At 32.5% G+C, this 18,191-nt stretch overlaps 1 protein-coding gene across 2 annotated transcripts; it reads right to left on the bottom strand.

Moving 5' to 3' along the window:
• Positions 1 to 1,258: 1,258 nt before the first annotated feature.
• LOC143067008 (neo-calmodulin-like) lies at positions 1,259 to 15,745 on the bottom strand. 2 transcript variants are annotated; one of them, XM_076239934.1, is made up of 5 exons: positions 15,621 to 15,745; positions 9,706 to 9,736; positions 2,546 to 2,689; positions 1,885 to 2,127; positions 1,259 to 1,441 (listed from the first exon to the last, which is right to left on the bottom strand). In XM_076239934.1, exons 1-5 carry the CDS (start codon positions 15,639 to 15,641, stop codon positions 1,413 to 1,415), a joined length of 468 nt encoding a protein of 155 aa, XP_076096049.1. In that variant the 5' UTR covers positions 15,642 to 15,745; the 3' UTR covers positions 1,259 to 1,412. The 2 variants fall into 2 exon arrangements, with proteins under 2 accessions (XP_076096049.1, XP_076096050.1); XM_076239935.1 differs by lacking the exon at positions 15,621 to 15,745 and adding an exon at positions 10,510 to 10,618.
• Between the last annotated feature and the right edge of the window lie 2,446 nt (positions 15,746 to 18,191).

Below are 18,191 nucleotides of genomic sequence, written 5' to 3'. Positions count from 1 at the left end.
TGTAATGTTATAGTTCCCATTTACACCCTCATTTGTGATACTCCTGGTGTCAGTAAAATATTGAATTAAGAAATCTTAAATATAATAAACTAACACTTTAAAAACTATTCAGAAATATATTTAAAAGGAGCTTTACAATTATAATTCACTTGTACATGCACTATCATTGTCAAATTAAAGATTGTAATGGAGGACAATAATGCAATTTAGATTTTGCCTTTATATGAGCACTGTAGCTATTATGATTTCGTTTAACTGGTTGTCAATCCCTCTGACATGGTAACAAGGGTTATCTAGATCCACATATGTGGATAAACTCACCAAATTAATTAATAAAATGAACATAAAAATTATCAATAATTATTCATGTCATCGCGTAAGTTCTGATCAATAAGATGGTGACAACCTCAGGGCGAAACGTCCAAACAGCAATGGCTTCTACACATTGTTTGTAAAGTCATATATACCAGGCATATAATCTGATACGCCAAATGTGCGTTTCATCAACATAAGGCTTACAAATGACACTTGAATCAAAACAGTTGAATGGACAAATAAATTACAAAATTGAAGAACATGAAATAACCAAACATTTCAAACAGCTGTGTCAAATGTGTCAAGGGAAATCTATATGTATGATTTTTAGACGATGAGTCTGTTAACCTTTTTTTCTTTGTTTTGATATGAATTTCCGTATTGAGCTTTTCTATGTTAGACAGGTCTGTTTAATTTTCCATACATCACTTTTTATTAATATACAACTATTTTAAATTCAAAGTGTTTTGGGGCTCAAAATGGTCTGAATACAATTCTAAATCTGCAAAAGTATCATTTTAATAAACAACAACATCGAAAGCCTAGGTTTTCTCCATGCAGTTTGACCAATGTAAGGTAGATAACTCAAATAAGTTTTTTAACATTCAAGCCTTTTCTTGTAAATTATTACACTTGAATGTGGAGATATCGTCGATGAGACAGCAATCCCACACATTAAACCTAGATGAATATTTATATAGATGAACACACAGTCTGTAACAGTACACACGTGTCTATTAAATATGTCAAAATTTAAATCTCCTAAAACTGAAAAAGATCTAAATTAATTCAATTGAGACTATACCGGGTCAACATCGAATTCTATAAAAGACACAAAAAATATACTCCGATGTTCTTTTAATCGAGAACCTGACTTATAATAGGCACATCAATGTGTGGCGGGGAAAATATAAAGCATTCATTGCTATAGAAAAACAACCAGTTATATGATCAGTTTATTTCTAACAATAACACATCTTTATACAACATAAGTAATAAATTAATCAATTGAAATGAATGGTGTATTTTTTCACATGTATTGTCTGTGCATAGTTTTAAAACAATATCTTAGATATGTTTAAACTCTCCTGGGATCCCTATTTTCCACACATCATCTTCACGAACTCTAAAAAAGAAAAGCAATATTTTCACTAATAATTTTCTTATTAATTAAGTTAAATCCCTACGAAACATCGTATTTTTAAGTAATGTATATTAGAATATCTATGTACAAAAGAAACTTAAGGCTCACAGGAGTTGGCAGAATTATGCAATATTAAACCCAAGCAACGGTGGCTGCCATATAGAAAAGCCCTGTCTATTGTACATATCTTTATGTTGAGCAATATGTGTTTGTTATGTGTATTGATAGGTTGCTGTTTCATTGATGTATATTCCGTATCTTTTTATACAAGTTTTTATTCTTTACAGTAAACCGAGTAATGTGTGTTGCTCACTTGACACATTGTGACTTGCATCTGATATCAGTATGCAGACAACCTGATAATCGGTACACCTAGTACCCTGACCCGTACTTGATGTGACCTCTTGATGTAAAATGATACCTACCAATATAATCAATTTGACCATCACCGTCCAAGTCAGCTTCTTGTATCATCTCATCCACTTCCTCATCCGGAAGTTTGTCGCCCAGGTTAGTCATAATATGTCGAAGGTCATTTGCTGATATTGATCCACTTCCATCTTTATCGAAAACTCTGAAAGCTTCCCGAATCTCTTCTTCTGTGTCGGTATCCTTCATTTTCTTGGCCATCATCGTCAAAAACTCTTGAAAATCTATAATTCCATTGCCTGTAAACATACAGCAGTAATCAAAATAAATTAACATAAAACAAAATCTCTTGTTTTACTTGTTATCATACAAAAGCAGAATTGATTACAACAAAAACTCTTCAAAGATAAGGGAGTTTATACAGAGATACCGATACAGTACCCTTCATTCAGCCAACCAATGCAGTATTTTTGTAAAAGTAATGGCATATGAACAATTCTCTTAATTCCTATTCCTATTTCTTCTACTTTTCCTTCCTTTCGTGTGAGAAGCACTCCAGTAATGTCCGAATTATTTTTAATTTATGAACAAATCAGAAATAGACGCATGAAAAACATAGTTGAGATGAATAAATAAAACTCTCCCTCGACCGAATATTTGTCTTTTTGTACATTTGACTTGTTTCAATTATGTATAAAACATTAGTTGGAAGCTTACCATCAATATCTACCTCATTGACTAGATCTGTTAGTTCCTGGTCACTCGGATTTTGACCCAATGATCTCATTACGACACCGAGTTCTGCCGACGAAATAGTTCCGTCACCATCCTTATCAAACAGACTAAAAGCCTCTTTAAATTCTGGAATAAATAATACCATACATTATAAGAGACACTATGATGTAAAAAAAATATATATATATAACATTTAAAACTCGAAATCAAATTAACAAAGACTATTGGTTAAATAACGTTTTCCTCTACCCCGTCGACACATTATTATATGCAATGATACAATGACGTTTACAAACAGCGCAATGAACATTGCAATTATATTAATAATATTCATAAACGGTTTATTTTTCCAAACGCGTATTAATGGAACTATATCTAAAATTTGATTAAAGAGCTCTTGGAAATAATAAAAGATGTAATCTTTTCAAAAACTTTAAGATTGTCCTCCTTTACCTTACTTGTATTTTATCGTTAATGGCTATACTATAAATGTAAGTATACTAGGATGCGGGATCCAGGTGGAAAGTGCAAAAACCGTAGATTACTTTTATTATAAATCGCCTTTCCTCTTCACCGTCATATACTTATCTTATTTGTTTTCATGCCAATACTTATTTAATTTGTTTTCCCACTTTTTTGTATCGCCTAATAAACAAAAAGAACTTTTTTTCCAAAACAATACAATTTAAAATATATTTCTAATTTAATTCTGATCAATATAGCTAGTTTCATTAGGACACAAGATAACGAAATTTTATTTGATTTTAACCTTCTCTGGATCGCTAAGTATGTTTTATGGAAATTCGATATTCAAAATTTCCTTTTCATTGAAGCCGAAAACAAATATACATAATTGATCACCACTATGTTACATCCTAAATAATCAAACTCTTTAATGTACAATAATGATTTTTTTAGAATAATCAAACGATATAAATACTAGCTCATTGTAAAATCATAAAGGTGAAGAGAATAATCATTCAAACATTGTTTTTTACTCTGTTATGACTTCATATTCTTTTTTTAGGATGTTAAAGAAGGAGGTGAAGAGTCTTAATCAATGATAGAAAAACTCTACGACAAATAAATTGAGTTGAGGGCTAAACGTCAGAGAGACAACTCAAGAAAGGTCAACAGATAGTCTTCAGCAACACGCACGTGTTTATACGTCAATGAGACAACTCAAGAAAGGTCAAAAGATAGTCTTCAGCAACACGCACGTGTTTATACGTCAATGAGACAACTCAAGAAAGGTAAACAGATAGTCTTCAGCAACACGCACGTGTTTATACGTCAATAAGACAAGCCAAGAAAGGTCAACATACAGTCTTTAACAACACGCACGTGTTAATGCGTCAATGAGACAAGTCAAGAGGTCAACATACAGTCTTAAACAACATGCACGTGTTTATACGTCAATGAGACAACTCAAGAAAGTTCAATATACAGTCTTCAACAGCTCGCACGTGATTATAAATCAATGAGACAACTCAAGTGGGGTCAACATCAAAGTCTTCAACAACACGCACGTGTTTATACGTCAATGTGATTACTCAAGAGGGGTCAACATACAGTCTTCAACGACATGCACGTATTTAAACGTCAATGAGACAACACAAGAGGGGTCAACATAAAGTCTTCAACAACTCGCACGTGTTTATATGTCAAAGTTACAACTCAAGAGGAGTCAACATCAAAGTTTTCAACAACAGGCACGTGTTTATACGTCAATGTTACAACCCAAGTGGGGTCAACAAACAGTCTTCAACAACTCGCACGTGTTTATACATCGATGACCCAACTCAAGTGGGGTCAACATCAAAGTCTTCAACAAAATGCACGTGTTTTTACGTCAATGTGACAACTCAAGAGGGGTCAACTAACAGTCTTCAACAACACACACGTGTTTTTACGTCAATGTGATTAGTCAAGAGAGGTCAACATACAGTCTTCAACTATACACACGTGTTTATACGTCAATGAGACAACACAAGAGAGGTCAACAGTGTCTTCAATAACACGCACGTTTTTATACGTCAATTAGACAAGTCAAGAAAGGTCAACATACAGTCTTCAACAACGTGCACGTGTTTATACGTCAATGAGATAAGTCAAGAAAGGTCAACATATAATCTTTATCAACAGACACGTGTTTATACATCAATGTTACAACCCAAGAGGGGTGAACATACAGTCTTCAACGACATGCACGTGTTTATACGTCAATGTGATTACTCAAGAGGGGTCAATATACAGTCTTTAAAAAAATGCACGTGTTTATGTTCCGGACCATATGAGTATTTGGACCATACGCGTATGGTCATGACCATATGGGTATATACTCATATGGTCCGACCATACGCGTATGGTCGGGGTAATTAACAGGTATATTTATGCTTACCTCTTTATATAACCCGTCTAGTTGTCACGTCATTGAAAAGACACTACCAAAGGTCATTTTTTTTCATTACAAATTAGTAATAACAAGATTAACAAAATAAAATAAGCAGTTTCACACAGTAAATTTCATCACTAGACAAAACTATAGTAAACACATTTTTTTTTCATTAACAATATGTTATTACGAGTGAATGGCAAAATGTCGACCTGGGAAGATAACTTCCAAAAATATCTTAATGAACTGTTACACAAGAAGTCAACTGTTTTACTATAACCTGATGTAAAAGTCGACAGGATAAAGAGTCTAATAAATTGCTTACTTTTGAAACTTAATATGATTAGCATTAGCAGTGCAATATTCATAATTTTTGATACTTATACGTGTTTTCTTTAAAAAAAAAAATGAATGACGTCACCGGCAGGACACTAGTTTATTTTTTAAAGTTGTCTGCTGATATGTACTTCACTCATGTTACGTTATTGGAGATCTAGAGCTTTTTCAGCGTAGACACATCGGATTGACCCAGGACCCTAGAAAAGCTTTGATACCGTGTGGACGTAAATGTCACCCTACGCATCCATGCAAGAATACAATTAGCGATGAAAACTAACTTTGGCATCAATATTTAATGTTATTTGAATTGTAAATAATACAATTGCATGTAGAAATCATTGTTATTTTATAAAGTTTTCTCATGCATATTATTAAAAAAATATACCTATATGGTCCAAATAATCATATGGTCCGGCCCGTTTATAATCAAACGAGTATATACTCATATGGTCCGACCATACGCGTACGGTCGGACCATATGAGTATACGCATATGGTCATGACCATACGCGTATGGTCCAAATACTCATATGGTCCGGAACATTTATACGTCAATGAGACAACACAGGAGAGGTCAGTCAACATAATCTTCAACAACACGGACGTATTTTCTACGTCGATGTGTATGAGAGATCAACATACAGTCATCAACAACAGGCACGTGTTTATACGTCAATGAGACAACACAAGAGAGGTCAACGTACAGTCTTCAACAACAGGCACGTGTTTATACGCCAATGAGACAACACAAGAGAGATCAACATACAGTCATAAACAACAGACACGTGTTTATACGTCAATGAGATAACACAAGAGAGATCAACATACATTCATCAACAACAGGCACGTGTTTATACGTCAATATGGCAAGCACTAGATTGTCGTGAATCTAAAACAGTTTACAAAGACTCAAAAATATGCCATCAAGACCAAATTTTCCAAAATACAACAAAACTTAAAAACAAAAAAATCCTGTTAAGATATGAAAAAATACAACCACTAACGAAGTTAGTTTCCTTTTTATATCATGCTTTTGTTTTCAAAGTACATCTTCTTTTTAATTACAAAGCGCAAAATCTGAATAAAGACTTTTAAAGGTGCATGTGTGAAAAAGATTAGTTATTAAATTAAATCTTTAACGTTAAAGCAATTAGATTTTGAAATAGACCTTAAAACCTGTTTACTAGTATATTAAAACATACTAATTCTACTTGAGTGTTAATTACCACACAACAGGCAAAATACCATCGAGGGCTACTTTTTTATAGTTTGTTGATTCAACATAATGCTACCAACACGTACATAAAATCAGACTTTATACATTATGCTTCCGAAGTGCTTTCTGAGCTTGCCTTATACAGGAACGCTCTGATCAAACATTGGGAGCATGCGTCAGTGAAATACACGAGTCAACGAGATACATGTGTCAATGAAGTACATGAGTCAATGAGATACATGTGTCAGTGAAGTACATGAGTCAATGAGATACATATGTCAGTGAAGTATATGAGTCTATGAAGTACATAAGTCCATGAGATACATGTGTTAGTGAAGTACATGAGTCAATGAGATACATGTGTCAATGAAGTACATGAGTCAATAAGATACATAAGTCAGTAAAGTACATGAGTCAATGAGATACATGTGTCAATGAAGTACATGAATCAATGAGATACATGTGTCAGTGAAGTACATGAGTCAATGAGTCACATGTGTCAGTAAAGTACATGAGTCAATGAAACACATGTCAGTGAAGTACATGAGTCAATGAGATACATGTGTCAATGAAGTACATGAGTCAATAAGATACATAAGTCAGTGAAGTACATGAGTCAATGAGATACATGTGTCAATGAAGTACATGAATCAATGAGATACATGTGTCAGTGAAGTACATGAGTCAATGATATACATGTGTCAGTGAAGTACATGAGTCAATGAGTCACATGTGTCAGTAAAGTACATGAGTCAATGAAACACATGTGTCAATGAAGTACATGAGTCAATGAGATACATGTGTCAATGAAGTACATAAGTCAATGAGATACATGTGTCAGTGAAGTTCATGACTCAATAAGATACATTTGTCAGTGAAGTACATGAGTCAATTAGACAATATGTCAATGAAGTACATGAGTCAATGAGATACATGTGTCAGTAAAGTACATGAGTCAATTACCATAATTCTAATGGAATGTGCATTACTAGTAATAGGACCTGTATTGTAAGATTGTCCTCCAAAAGAAGGCTACCACACTGCTATTTTTATTACGAGTATGGAGACCTGTATTGTAACCTGATCTTCCCAGAGAGAGTTATCATTGTTATTTGTATAACAAGTATGACGCCAAGTATTGTAATATCCTCCTAACGAGAGAATACTGACACTGTTATTTGTATAACAAGCATAAACACCTGCATTGTAATCGCATCCAACCAAGAGAAGGCTACACTATTATTTGTATAACAATCAAACAGACCTGTATTATAATCGCCTCCAACCAAGAGAAGGCTGCACTGTTATTTGTATAAAAAGCATAAAGACCTGTATTGTAATCGCATCCAACCAAAGAGAAGGCTACCCTGTTATTTGTATAACTAACATTAAGACCCGTATTGTAATCACATCCCACCAAGAAAAGCCTACACTATTATTTGTATAACAAACATAAATACCTGTATTGTAATCACATCCCATCAAGAGAAGGCTACCGTGTTATTTGTATAACAAGCATAAGGACCTGCATTGTAATCACATCCCACCAAGAGAAGGCTACACTGTTATTTGTACAACAAAAAAAGGCCTGTATTGTAATCGCCTCCAACCAAGAGAAGCCTACACTGTTATTTGTATAACAAGCTTAAGGACCTGTATTGTAATCACATCCCACCAAGAGAAGGCTACACTGTTATGTGTACAACAAAAAAAGGCCTGTTTTGTAATCGCCTCCAACCAAGAGAAGGCTACACTGTTATTTGTATAACAAACATAAAAACCTGTATTGTAATCGCTTTCAACCAAGAGAAGGCTACACTTTTATTTGTATAACAAGCATAAAGACCTGTATTGTAATCACATCCCACCAAGTGAAGGCTACACTGTTATTTGTACAACAAAAAAAGACCTGTATTGTAATCGCCTCCAACCAAGAAAAGGCTACACTTTTATTTGTATAACAAGCATAAAGACCTGTATTGTAATCACATCCCACCAAGAGAAGGCTACACTGTTATTTGTACAACAAAAAAAGGCCTGTATTGTAATCGCCTCCAACCAAGAGAAGGCTACACTGTTATTTGTATAACAAGCATAAAGACCTGTATTGTAATCACATCCCACCAAGAGAAGGATACCCTGTTATTTGTACAACAAAAAAAGGCCTGTATTGTAATCGCCTCCAACCAAGAGAAGGCTACACTTTTATTTGTATAACAAGCATAAAGACCTGTATTGTAATCACATCCCACCAAGAGAAGGCTACACTTTTATTTGTATAACAAGCATAAAGACCTGTATTGTAATCACATCCCACCAAGAGAAGGATACCCTGTTATTTGTACAACAAAAAAAAGGCCTGTATTGTAAACGCCTCCAACCAAGAGAAGGCTACACTGTTATTTGTATAACAAGCATAAGGACCTGTATTGTAATCGCCTCAAACCAAGAGAAGGCTACACTGTTATTTGTATAACAAAAAAGGCCTGTATTGTAAACGCCTCCAACCAAGAGAAGGCTACACTGTTATTTGTATAACAAGCATAAGGACCTGTATTGTAATCGCCTCTAACCAAGAGAAGGCTACACTGTTATTTGTATAACAAGAATAAGGACCTGTATTGTAAGCACATCCCACCAAGAGAAGGCTACCCTGTTATTTGTATAACAAGCATAAGGACCTGTATTGTAATCACATCCCACCAAGAGAAGGCTACACTGTTATTTGTATAACAAACATAAAGACCTCTATTGTAATCACATCCAACCAAGCTACACTGTTTTTTGTATAACAAACATAAAGACCTCTATTGTAATCACATCCCACCAAGAGAAGGCTACACTGTTATTTGTATAACAAACACAAAAACCTATATTGTAATCGGCTCCAACCAAGAGAATGCTACCCTGTTATTTGTATAACAAACATAAAAACCTGTATTGTAATCATATCCAACCAAGAGTAGGCTACACTGTTATTTGTATAAAAAATATTCATTCCTGTTTCATTTTTTTGGTCTCTTGTAAGGGGTTGTCTCATTGGCAATCATACCACATCTTGTTTTTTATAATTAATCAAAGTATTGTAATCACACACCTCCTCCCCCCCTTTCGCAGGAAGTCCTGATACTGTAAAGCAATTCCCCCCTGAGAGAAGGTTATAAGATTGTGAGCTTCTTAACTTTTACCTTACCTCTTAGTTGTTCTTCAGGAATCTGAGTTTCCTAAAATGAAATTAAAAAATGATAGTTTAACTACACGTTTTTCACGTGGCGACCACCTATCTGATTTCTAGGTTTTGGATGTTGTTTGCTGATTCACAATTTGTAAGTGATGTATTAGATATTTTATATACCTCTTTGAAAGAATGAAATAAGATGAGCAATGAAACTACAAAATAACAGTTACCTCAAGTAAACCAAAATGTAGAATTGAACACGTGCCACTTCAAACCGGTGCATCTAACTGAAAACTATATAACTTTTCAGAATGATATTTGCCACGGGACTTTAATGAAACAATAATTGTGAATGAATCGATTCGTGAGAGGGAATCAATTGAATTTTGGTATTCAGATTTTTTATTTGCATTTTTTCTTCAATTTTGTTCATCACCCAAATGTTCTCACGGAACACGATGTTCAATTACTAGTCTCGTCTGTTCCGATAGTTCCCAGAAAACTACAGAATTCATTTTTAAAGTATTTTTCATGAAAATATTTTTTTTAAAAAGAACAAAAAAATGAAATAAGAAATATCGTCTTAACATCAAACAGAAAGAAATCCGAATCTAGAAATCAAATTAGGCCTGCCTCATAATAAAACAATAAATATCTAAAGTTATGAAAACTTAAAAAGTTTAAAATAAAAAAGTAAATAGAAAGTAATAAAGTAGAATGAACAACATACAATTTAATACCAAAAATATCATAGTATTAACACTTAGATAACCGAAATCATGGAAAAAAAGTATAAAAAGTAAAAGAAATAGTACTCACAACATTGATTTCCATATTGCACAATCAGGTTATGGATATTTACATTGGAAGTTAAACATATTAACGCTAGTCTCAATTTATTTAATCCTCTTTGACAAATTAAATATTTATAAAAGTTCAATTGAATGTATTATTATACTCCAGCAACAATTTTTATGTGAAATAAGTAAGAAAAGAGTATAATAGATGAACTATAGATTTATTGGAATAGATTGTTGTCTCTTTAGTATATAAATTTGAAAGGTAAATACTTTTATGTTTCATGCCATATTAAACAAGAATACAGCCACTCTCTTAATACAAACATCAAATTCTTTGAATATTAGTATAACAATGATTTAAGTGTTAATGATTTTAGTGTTCAAGGTCTCTGTATTGTTGATCCTTGAATTATTGATTGCTTGTTAAGAAACTAATATTATGTATTATTAATGAAAGGGCGATAACTACTGATGGGAATGCAGATCACAAAATTAACTCGGCGGAAGAGGAATACTGCAGTAGACCATAACACTACAATAATATTTTGAAAAAAAAATATTTTACATGAAACATAGTTTACAGTAATAATTAGTAGTATATAATGTATAACAGTAGTATAATGGCGTTCAAAAGTAATAAATCGATTGAGATTTAAAGAAATCCGGGTTACAAACTGAAACCGACGGAAAAAAATCAACCACCAGTACAAGAGGAAAACAAGAGAACAACAGGTACACCGAAGTGCAACAAATAGATTCAAACTATTTGTTAACAACATATTTGATGACTTGGTACAGGACATTTTAAATGATAACTTCAAGGAAAGTTTGGATTAAACATTGTTTGTCTTATTCCTTCACAAAAACAGTTTATCAACTTTCTTTAGGCATTTACAATAAGACTACAATTTCTGAAATACAAGATGATACCGGTATTTTAAAGCCAAAATTATACATGAAGCTGTTACTCTAAAATTTAGTCAAGATTAAAGGGTTTTTTTTAAAAGTACAAACAAAAAAGATAAATTATCGCAACTTTTTGATGAAATTCTTCGTTTTTTCTATAGAAGTCTATATATGCAAATATAGTTAAGATGTGGACAATCAATGTATAATGTAATGTTATCGTTATATTGTAAATACTTATTCCCCTGGGTCTTAAATACTTCTTTCTATACATAACTACACCAGACACGCAAAATATATAAAACGCCTGAGAATTTACGAAACATAAGGAAATAAATAAACAGAACAGCTAAAATCTTCATAGGGGAACCTTGCCTTAAAGTCAACACCTTATTTGAGTCCTCTTAAATGCACCAGTAATGCATTAGTATTTAGTACCTATATTGTTACTAAGTATGCTTGCTGTAGTTGGAGATAAGTGATAGTAAAAGCAGAGAATAATTGTATCATTGATTATCCAAAGCATAAAATTGTTATTTAGTTGGTGTAAATATTGACTAATAGTTCAGAATGAATTTTTGATTATTTGACATCCAGTACTGATACATGCATATTCTGTTAAAACTAATAATACTCGTTTTACTCTGACTTATAATTATATTTTATTTAAACAATTATATTATCCAATATCTGAAAAAAGAACAAGAAGACATGTATACTTATAGGATAAGACAAGTAATTTAGAATGTTAAAATGATGACAAAACGATATTCCTATATACTTCACTTTTTAAAAGGTTCATACTGAATACAAGATACAGTTTTTTGTCTAATATGAAAGGTAAAAAATGTCTATGTAAAAAACAACAAAAATCTAGATCTTTCTATTGACAATTAAGATTATATCGTGTCCAGAGGATGACTTTTTTGTCCTATGACCAAGAATCTAAATATTTACTAGAGTTGATGTAGATAAAAACCTTGCAAAAGGGTTGTATTTCCTGGACGGTGAAATGGATACGATAGTTCGCAACACTATACAATATAGATAGTTACTATGTCAGTGTTTATATGATAGAGAGAGATAGCAGAGATACTGTCACTATGTCAGTTAATATACAGTATGTCAAAGATAGTCTGTCACTATGTCAGCGAATATGCATTATGTCTAAGATAGTATGTGACTATGTCAGTGAATAAAGACAATGACAGAGATAATCTGTCACTATGTCAGTGAATATACATTATGTCAGTGATAATATGTCACTATGTCAGTGAATAAACACTATGTCAGTGAATATACATTATATCAGTGATAATCTGTCACTATGTAAGTGAATATACATTATGTCAAAGATAGTCTGTCACTATGTCAGTGAATATACACTATGTCAGAGATAGTCTGTCATTATGTCAGAGAAAGTATGACACTATGTCAGTGAATAAACACTATGTCAGAGATAGTTTGTCACTGTGTCAGTGAATATACATTATGTCAGTGATAATCTTTCACTTTGTCAGTGAATATACATTATGTCAAAGATAGTCTGTCACTATGTCAGTGAATATATAGTATGTCAAAGATAGTCTGTCACTATGTCAGTGAATATACATTATGTCGGTGATAATCTGTCACTATGTAAGTAAAAATACAGTATGTCAGAGATAGTCTGTGACTATGTCAGTGAATATACATTATGTTAGAAATAGTCTGTCATTATGTCAGAGATAGTCTGTCACTATGTCAGTGAATATACATTATTTCAGAGATAGTCTGTCATTATGTCCGTGAATATACATTATGTTAGTGAATGAAAGTGTAAATACAATATGTATGTCAGGAATAGTATATGTCACTTTGTCAATGTATATACATGTTTTACCTTTGTATATTATTGTAAACGACGGACTTTTGTTCAAGGTTATTCTTGTTTTCATGAAATTGTCTTACATTTCACAGCGGAACCTAATACTTTTTAATTGATTGATTTTATTTCCTACATTTATTCATTTAGTGTATGTACACTTGTGTTAATATGTCTTTTGATTGAGTTAATTAAGCCATTTCAATTGATATTTTATAGTGTGTGTTTTTATGTTGTGATGTTACACTATTGTTTAGGATAAGGACGAAGGTTGGTATCTGTTAAAACGTTAAAACCCGCTGCAATTGTTTGCATCTGTCCTAAGTCAGGAATCAGATGTTCAGTTGTTGTCGTGTGTTTTACACTTGTCATTTTGGGGGCTCTTTATAGCTTGCTGTTCGGCGTGAGTCAAGGCTCCGTGTTGAAGACCGTACTTTTACCTATAATGGTTTACTTTTACAAATTGTGACTTGAATGAAGAGTTGTCTCATTGGCACTCATAACACATCTTCTTATATCTAATTAGTATATCAGTGATCATCTATATCACTGTGTCGTGTATATACAACTTCAGTTATAGTTAGTGTCACTGTATCAGCGTATACACATTATGTCACAGATAGTACATGGCACTGTGTCACTGTGTCTGTGTTTATAAAGTTAGTCATTGATACTCTATGTCACTGTGTTTGTGTATTTATAATAGGTCAGTGTTCATCTATGTCCCTGTGTCAGTGTATATAAGTTATTACAATAATCGTTATTGTATCTGTGTTTAGTTTTTTCTAATAATATGTCAGTGATGGACTATCACTGAGTCAGTCGAAAAACTTTAAAATGGGAGACGCAATATGACCAATATTATTAGTAGGGTCTTATGAATAGCCAAATTCTACATTGAATATGTTAAGCAGGGTCTTAATGAATCATGCAAGGTATCATTAATACCACTTAATTTTTCATTCAGCATTACATATGGAAGAGCTTAAAACCAAAGCATTTATCCATATACATATGTATTACTAAAGCAAAGTATTAATTCACATTCACGTATATGTTTGTAGTTTCAGATCTATCAAATCAGTTTTAAAAACAACTAAGACTTTAATAGTCAAGTCATTGAAAAAAGGTTCAAATGTCAGGGTTTGACCACCGTTCTTGATGAAATTATTAATCCAGAAAATAGCTTCGGACGTACGTGGTATTTTCATTCATTATCAAAAGATAACATTTTTATTCCTCTATTGTGTAAAACGGATACTCGTTATCATGAAACAAATACGGTTTACAAAGTGTATGAGTCCATTGAGGGAAGTTATATGGAGGGAACCTGTAAAGAATTACTGCATGATTATTACCTCCATTTCGATAATGGTGGAACTATTCATCAGTCTAATGTAGTTTTTACTTATTGTTATAAATAACCAAAGCTCAATACCTGTCAAATTAAAAAACTTGTACGAACTTTTTTTATTTTACAAAAATTCATTTATTGTGTCAAATATACTTCAAAAAATGATGTTTTGTCTTAACTATTTCAATAAGTGTATGGTCTTTGTCTCATTAGCAGTCATACTACTTACTTTTATAAACCTTGTAGGGGAACATCGTACTCGTATGAAAACATGAAATTGTTATTTAAAATGATAGTTTTACCCCTCTAACTGTTAATTATCGATCTGCAGTTGAGTTGAAAGGTCAAAAATATTTGAGCCAATAATAGAAATGCGGAGTTTCAACTTTCTTCCATAAGAGGATTGTTCTGAAGACAGTTATAAAACCAAACAACGAGAAAGGCAGAAAAGCTATAAAACTAATAAATTAAGAAAAGAAAAGACAGGAACATACAGAGCCTTAAAAACAACAAAACAGTGAATTTTTAAAATCATTTAAAACTATTTAAAACTTTAAGGAATGCATAATCCGTCAACTAACTATTCACCTGAAATCTTCAGAAGATATTGTACACTGTTCCTTTTTAATGCACAATCAAAATTAATGTCCACATGAGATGTATCAAAATTCAGGAGTGTTGCACGATTAATTTTAAAATTCAGGAGCCCGAATAAACTTTTCTATGACGATTATAACATGACAGCATAATAATGTTTTTTTCTTCTTGATTTTAACTATCGGAACCATCAAAGTTGATTTGAATAATGTTCATTTAAAATTACATCAACTTCAAAATATTTTAACCATCTGGGTATATAGGTATGTAGATACATACATGTACATGTAGCAAACAGTTTTTCGCAACGAGTCTTATGTAAAATTGTAAGTTATACACAAATTAAACCCTTTTGTAAAAGTTTTACCAATATGATTTACAATTCACATAAAATGACAAATCTACTCACATCTACCAGTTCCGTGGACATTTTAGTATCCTATAGTGTTCATGTGGATTATGGTATATCTGCGTGATTTAATAAATGTTATTGTGTTATGGGGGCAATGATGGTATCATTCATACTAACTGTATTAACCTTTATTGTTAAATACTGACTATATCTCGGTACATTTAGGATTAAGTTACGGTTATGTACAAAGTTTCGGGTGATCCGTGAACAATTTACTAATGTATAATCAATTATTTAAAAGTATTTATTATTGTATGTATTTTTATTCAAACTCTAAGCTTTGATAAGCTTCTTTTTGACTTTGTCATGTTATTTATACATTACTAACTAATATATGTTAAATGGTAATGGACAGGTCAAAGTTATGTTGCATGGAATTGTTTTTTTATGTAGACGCGGCCAAATTGCCAAAAGGAGTAGATCCGGTAAGGACCGATTTTGGCCTCAAATTTCAGGTTCATCTTACGAAAGATTTTGACCACTTTTTAAACACTTAAGTGTCTATTTCATTTGAATCAATTAATTTATTTGAAAGATTTTAACTGATTTAGTCATTAAAAGCAACCCGATTCAAGCTCAAATATGAAAAATCTACCAAATATGCCGAAAAATGTAACTTTTCAGATGATTTTTGTCAAAAATGAAAGTGGCCGCATCCGTGTTCATCCTCAACTTTTATATATGTTATGTATTATCATAAAATACAACTTACATTTCAATATTAAGGATGAACACGAATGCGGCCACTTTCGTTTCACACGAAAACTGTCTAAAATTTAACTAAAATGCTAGAATTGTGAAGATTTCAGTAATTTAGCACGACTTAATGGTGCTAGTACCCGATACATGTGCATTGTATTGTCAAAAACAGCCCATATTTATGTAGCAGAAGCATTCTACTGTCCAATAAATAACTAAAAGTTTACATTTTAACAATTTTGTAAAACTGCTATATTTTGGGGCCAAAAAGGGGTCTTACTGGACCTACTCCTTTTGCATGTTACAATTTCTTAGAGTTTTGAAAACGGTATACTAGTAATTGAATTATAAATGAGCAGATTACTTTAAATCTTACATTAGCAGTTTTGTTATTCAATACGGTATACATTGTGTTGTAAAGCCCTTTGGATGGCACAGAGATAAAGGAACTTTATTTTATATAACAAACAGAGATATTGGTAAATTAGACAGTATGTGCAATGCAACTGCTCAAATAACATTTATAAACATACCTGTTGTCCAGATCTGAAACCGCGGAGGGATTCAAATCCGGGGAGGGATGACAAGTTTGTAACGAGGGATAGGCTAAATGTCGATCCGATCCCCAAGGAGAAATTATATTATCCACTAACCCGAATAATTCAGTCGTTATATTCCGCTGATCTACGGTTGCGCAAGTAGGAGAGATTGATTAAGGGTAGTGACTGAATTATTTGGGTTAGCTATTCACCAACACTTAACTTTTCATTAATTACTCCTAGGGATTTGGATACCTCCGCGGATTATGGTTTGGGATGCCCAGAGTGACAATTAAATGTAAGTGATAACATATTTATTTTTGAGAATAGAGGAAATTCTGTAGGAAAAGTTGCGAACTAATTTGAAAGACTATCTATGATCGTCCATTAACACAAATTAAATTAATTACAAAAACTAGAGGTTCCAATTGCTTACAAGTGTTGCTCAACTGAATCTATGTGCATCTCTTCAACGGATACTGCTGAATATTGTAGACTGCAATTTTATTCATGACCAAAATTGTTGATTAAGTTTACTGTGTATAGTTTACCTCTATCGACTACAGTTTGTCCAAAACACGTCATTTTGTTTGCACAACACGTAAAATGGCTAAATTTCTTTTTGGAAAGACAATTATTTCTTTTAGAATTTTATCATAAAAATAAGGAGATAATGTATGATTGCCACTGAGATAAATATCATGTATCTAAGACTAAACTATCATTCAGTACACATCAATATGAAATGGATTTAGTTAAAGACGTCATTAACAGACAGGGAAAAACATGACCTCGTGCATTCCAAACTATAGGCATTTGTATTTTGTGGTTATGTTGATCGTCCTATATGTAGATATTGTCTTGCTGATCGTGTAAGCTGTGTACCAGCTGTGTACTTGTTCCTTAACCTACTCTAGTTTCGCCAAAATGCAAAATGTGTAAAACTCACCAATAAAGGGCAATTATATTTACGGAAAATACTGACCGTTTAGGTCATGTTTGACTTAACAGAAGATCTTGTAGATATCCTCCTATCAATGTTACTATCTCAAGTTTCTGTTTCTTTTAATGTTTCGAAAATAACAAAAAAGCCCAAAAACATCGGTACACATTTTCATTAAATGCCATTAACTCCTGTATGGTCGACAGATGATTTCAGTAATGTTGATTGATTTGTATATCTTTTCTACATGTTGATCATTCTTGTCAGTTTTAGTTTCTCTTTACCTATGATAATTTTCCCGAAAATAGGAAAAAGAGAAAAAAACAAATCGTCTTTGAAGGACAGTTTCTCCATAAGAAGTCCTCGGCTATTGATACACAATTTTAT

This window comes from Mytilus galloprovincialis, chromosome 3, assembly GCF_965363235.1.
Source record: "Mytilus galloprovincialis chromosome 3, xbMytGall1.hap1.1, whole genome shotgun sequence".
Taxonomy (NCBI): domain Eukaryota; kingdom Metazoa; phylum Mollusca; class Bivalvia; order Mytilida; family Mytilidae; genus Mytilus; species Mytilus galloprovincialis.
The sequence above is the reverse complement of the archived record's forward strand: the minus strand, read 5'-3'. Positions and strand labels throughout refer to the sequence as shown.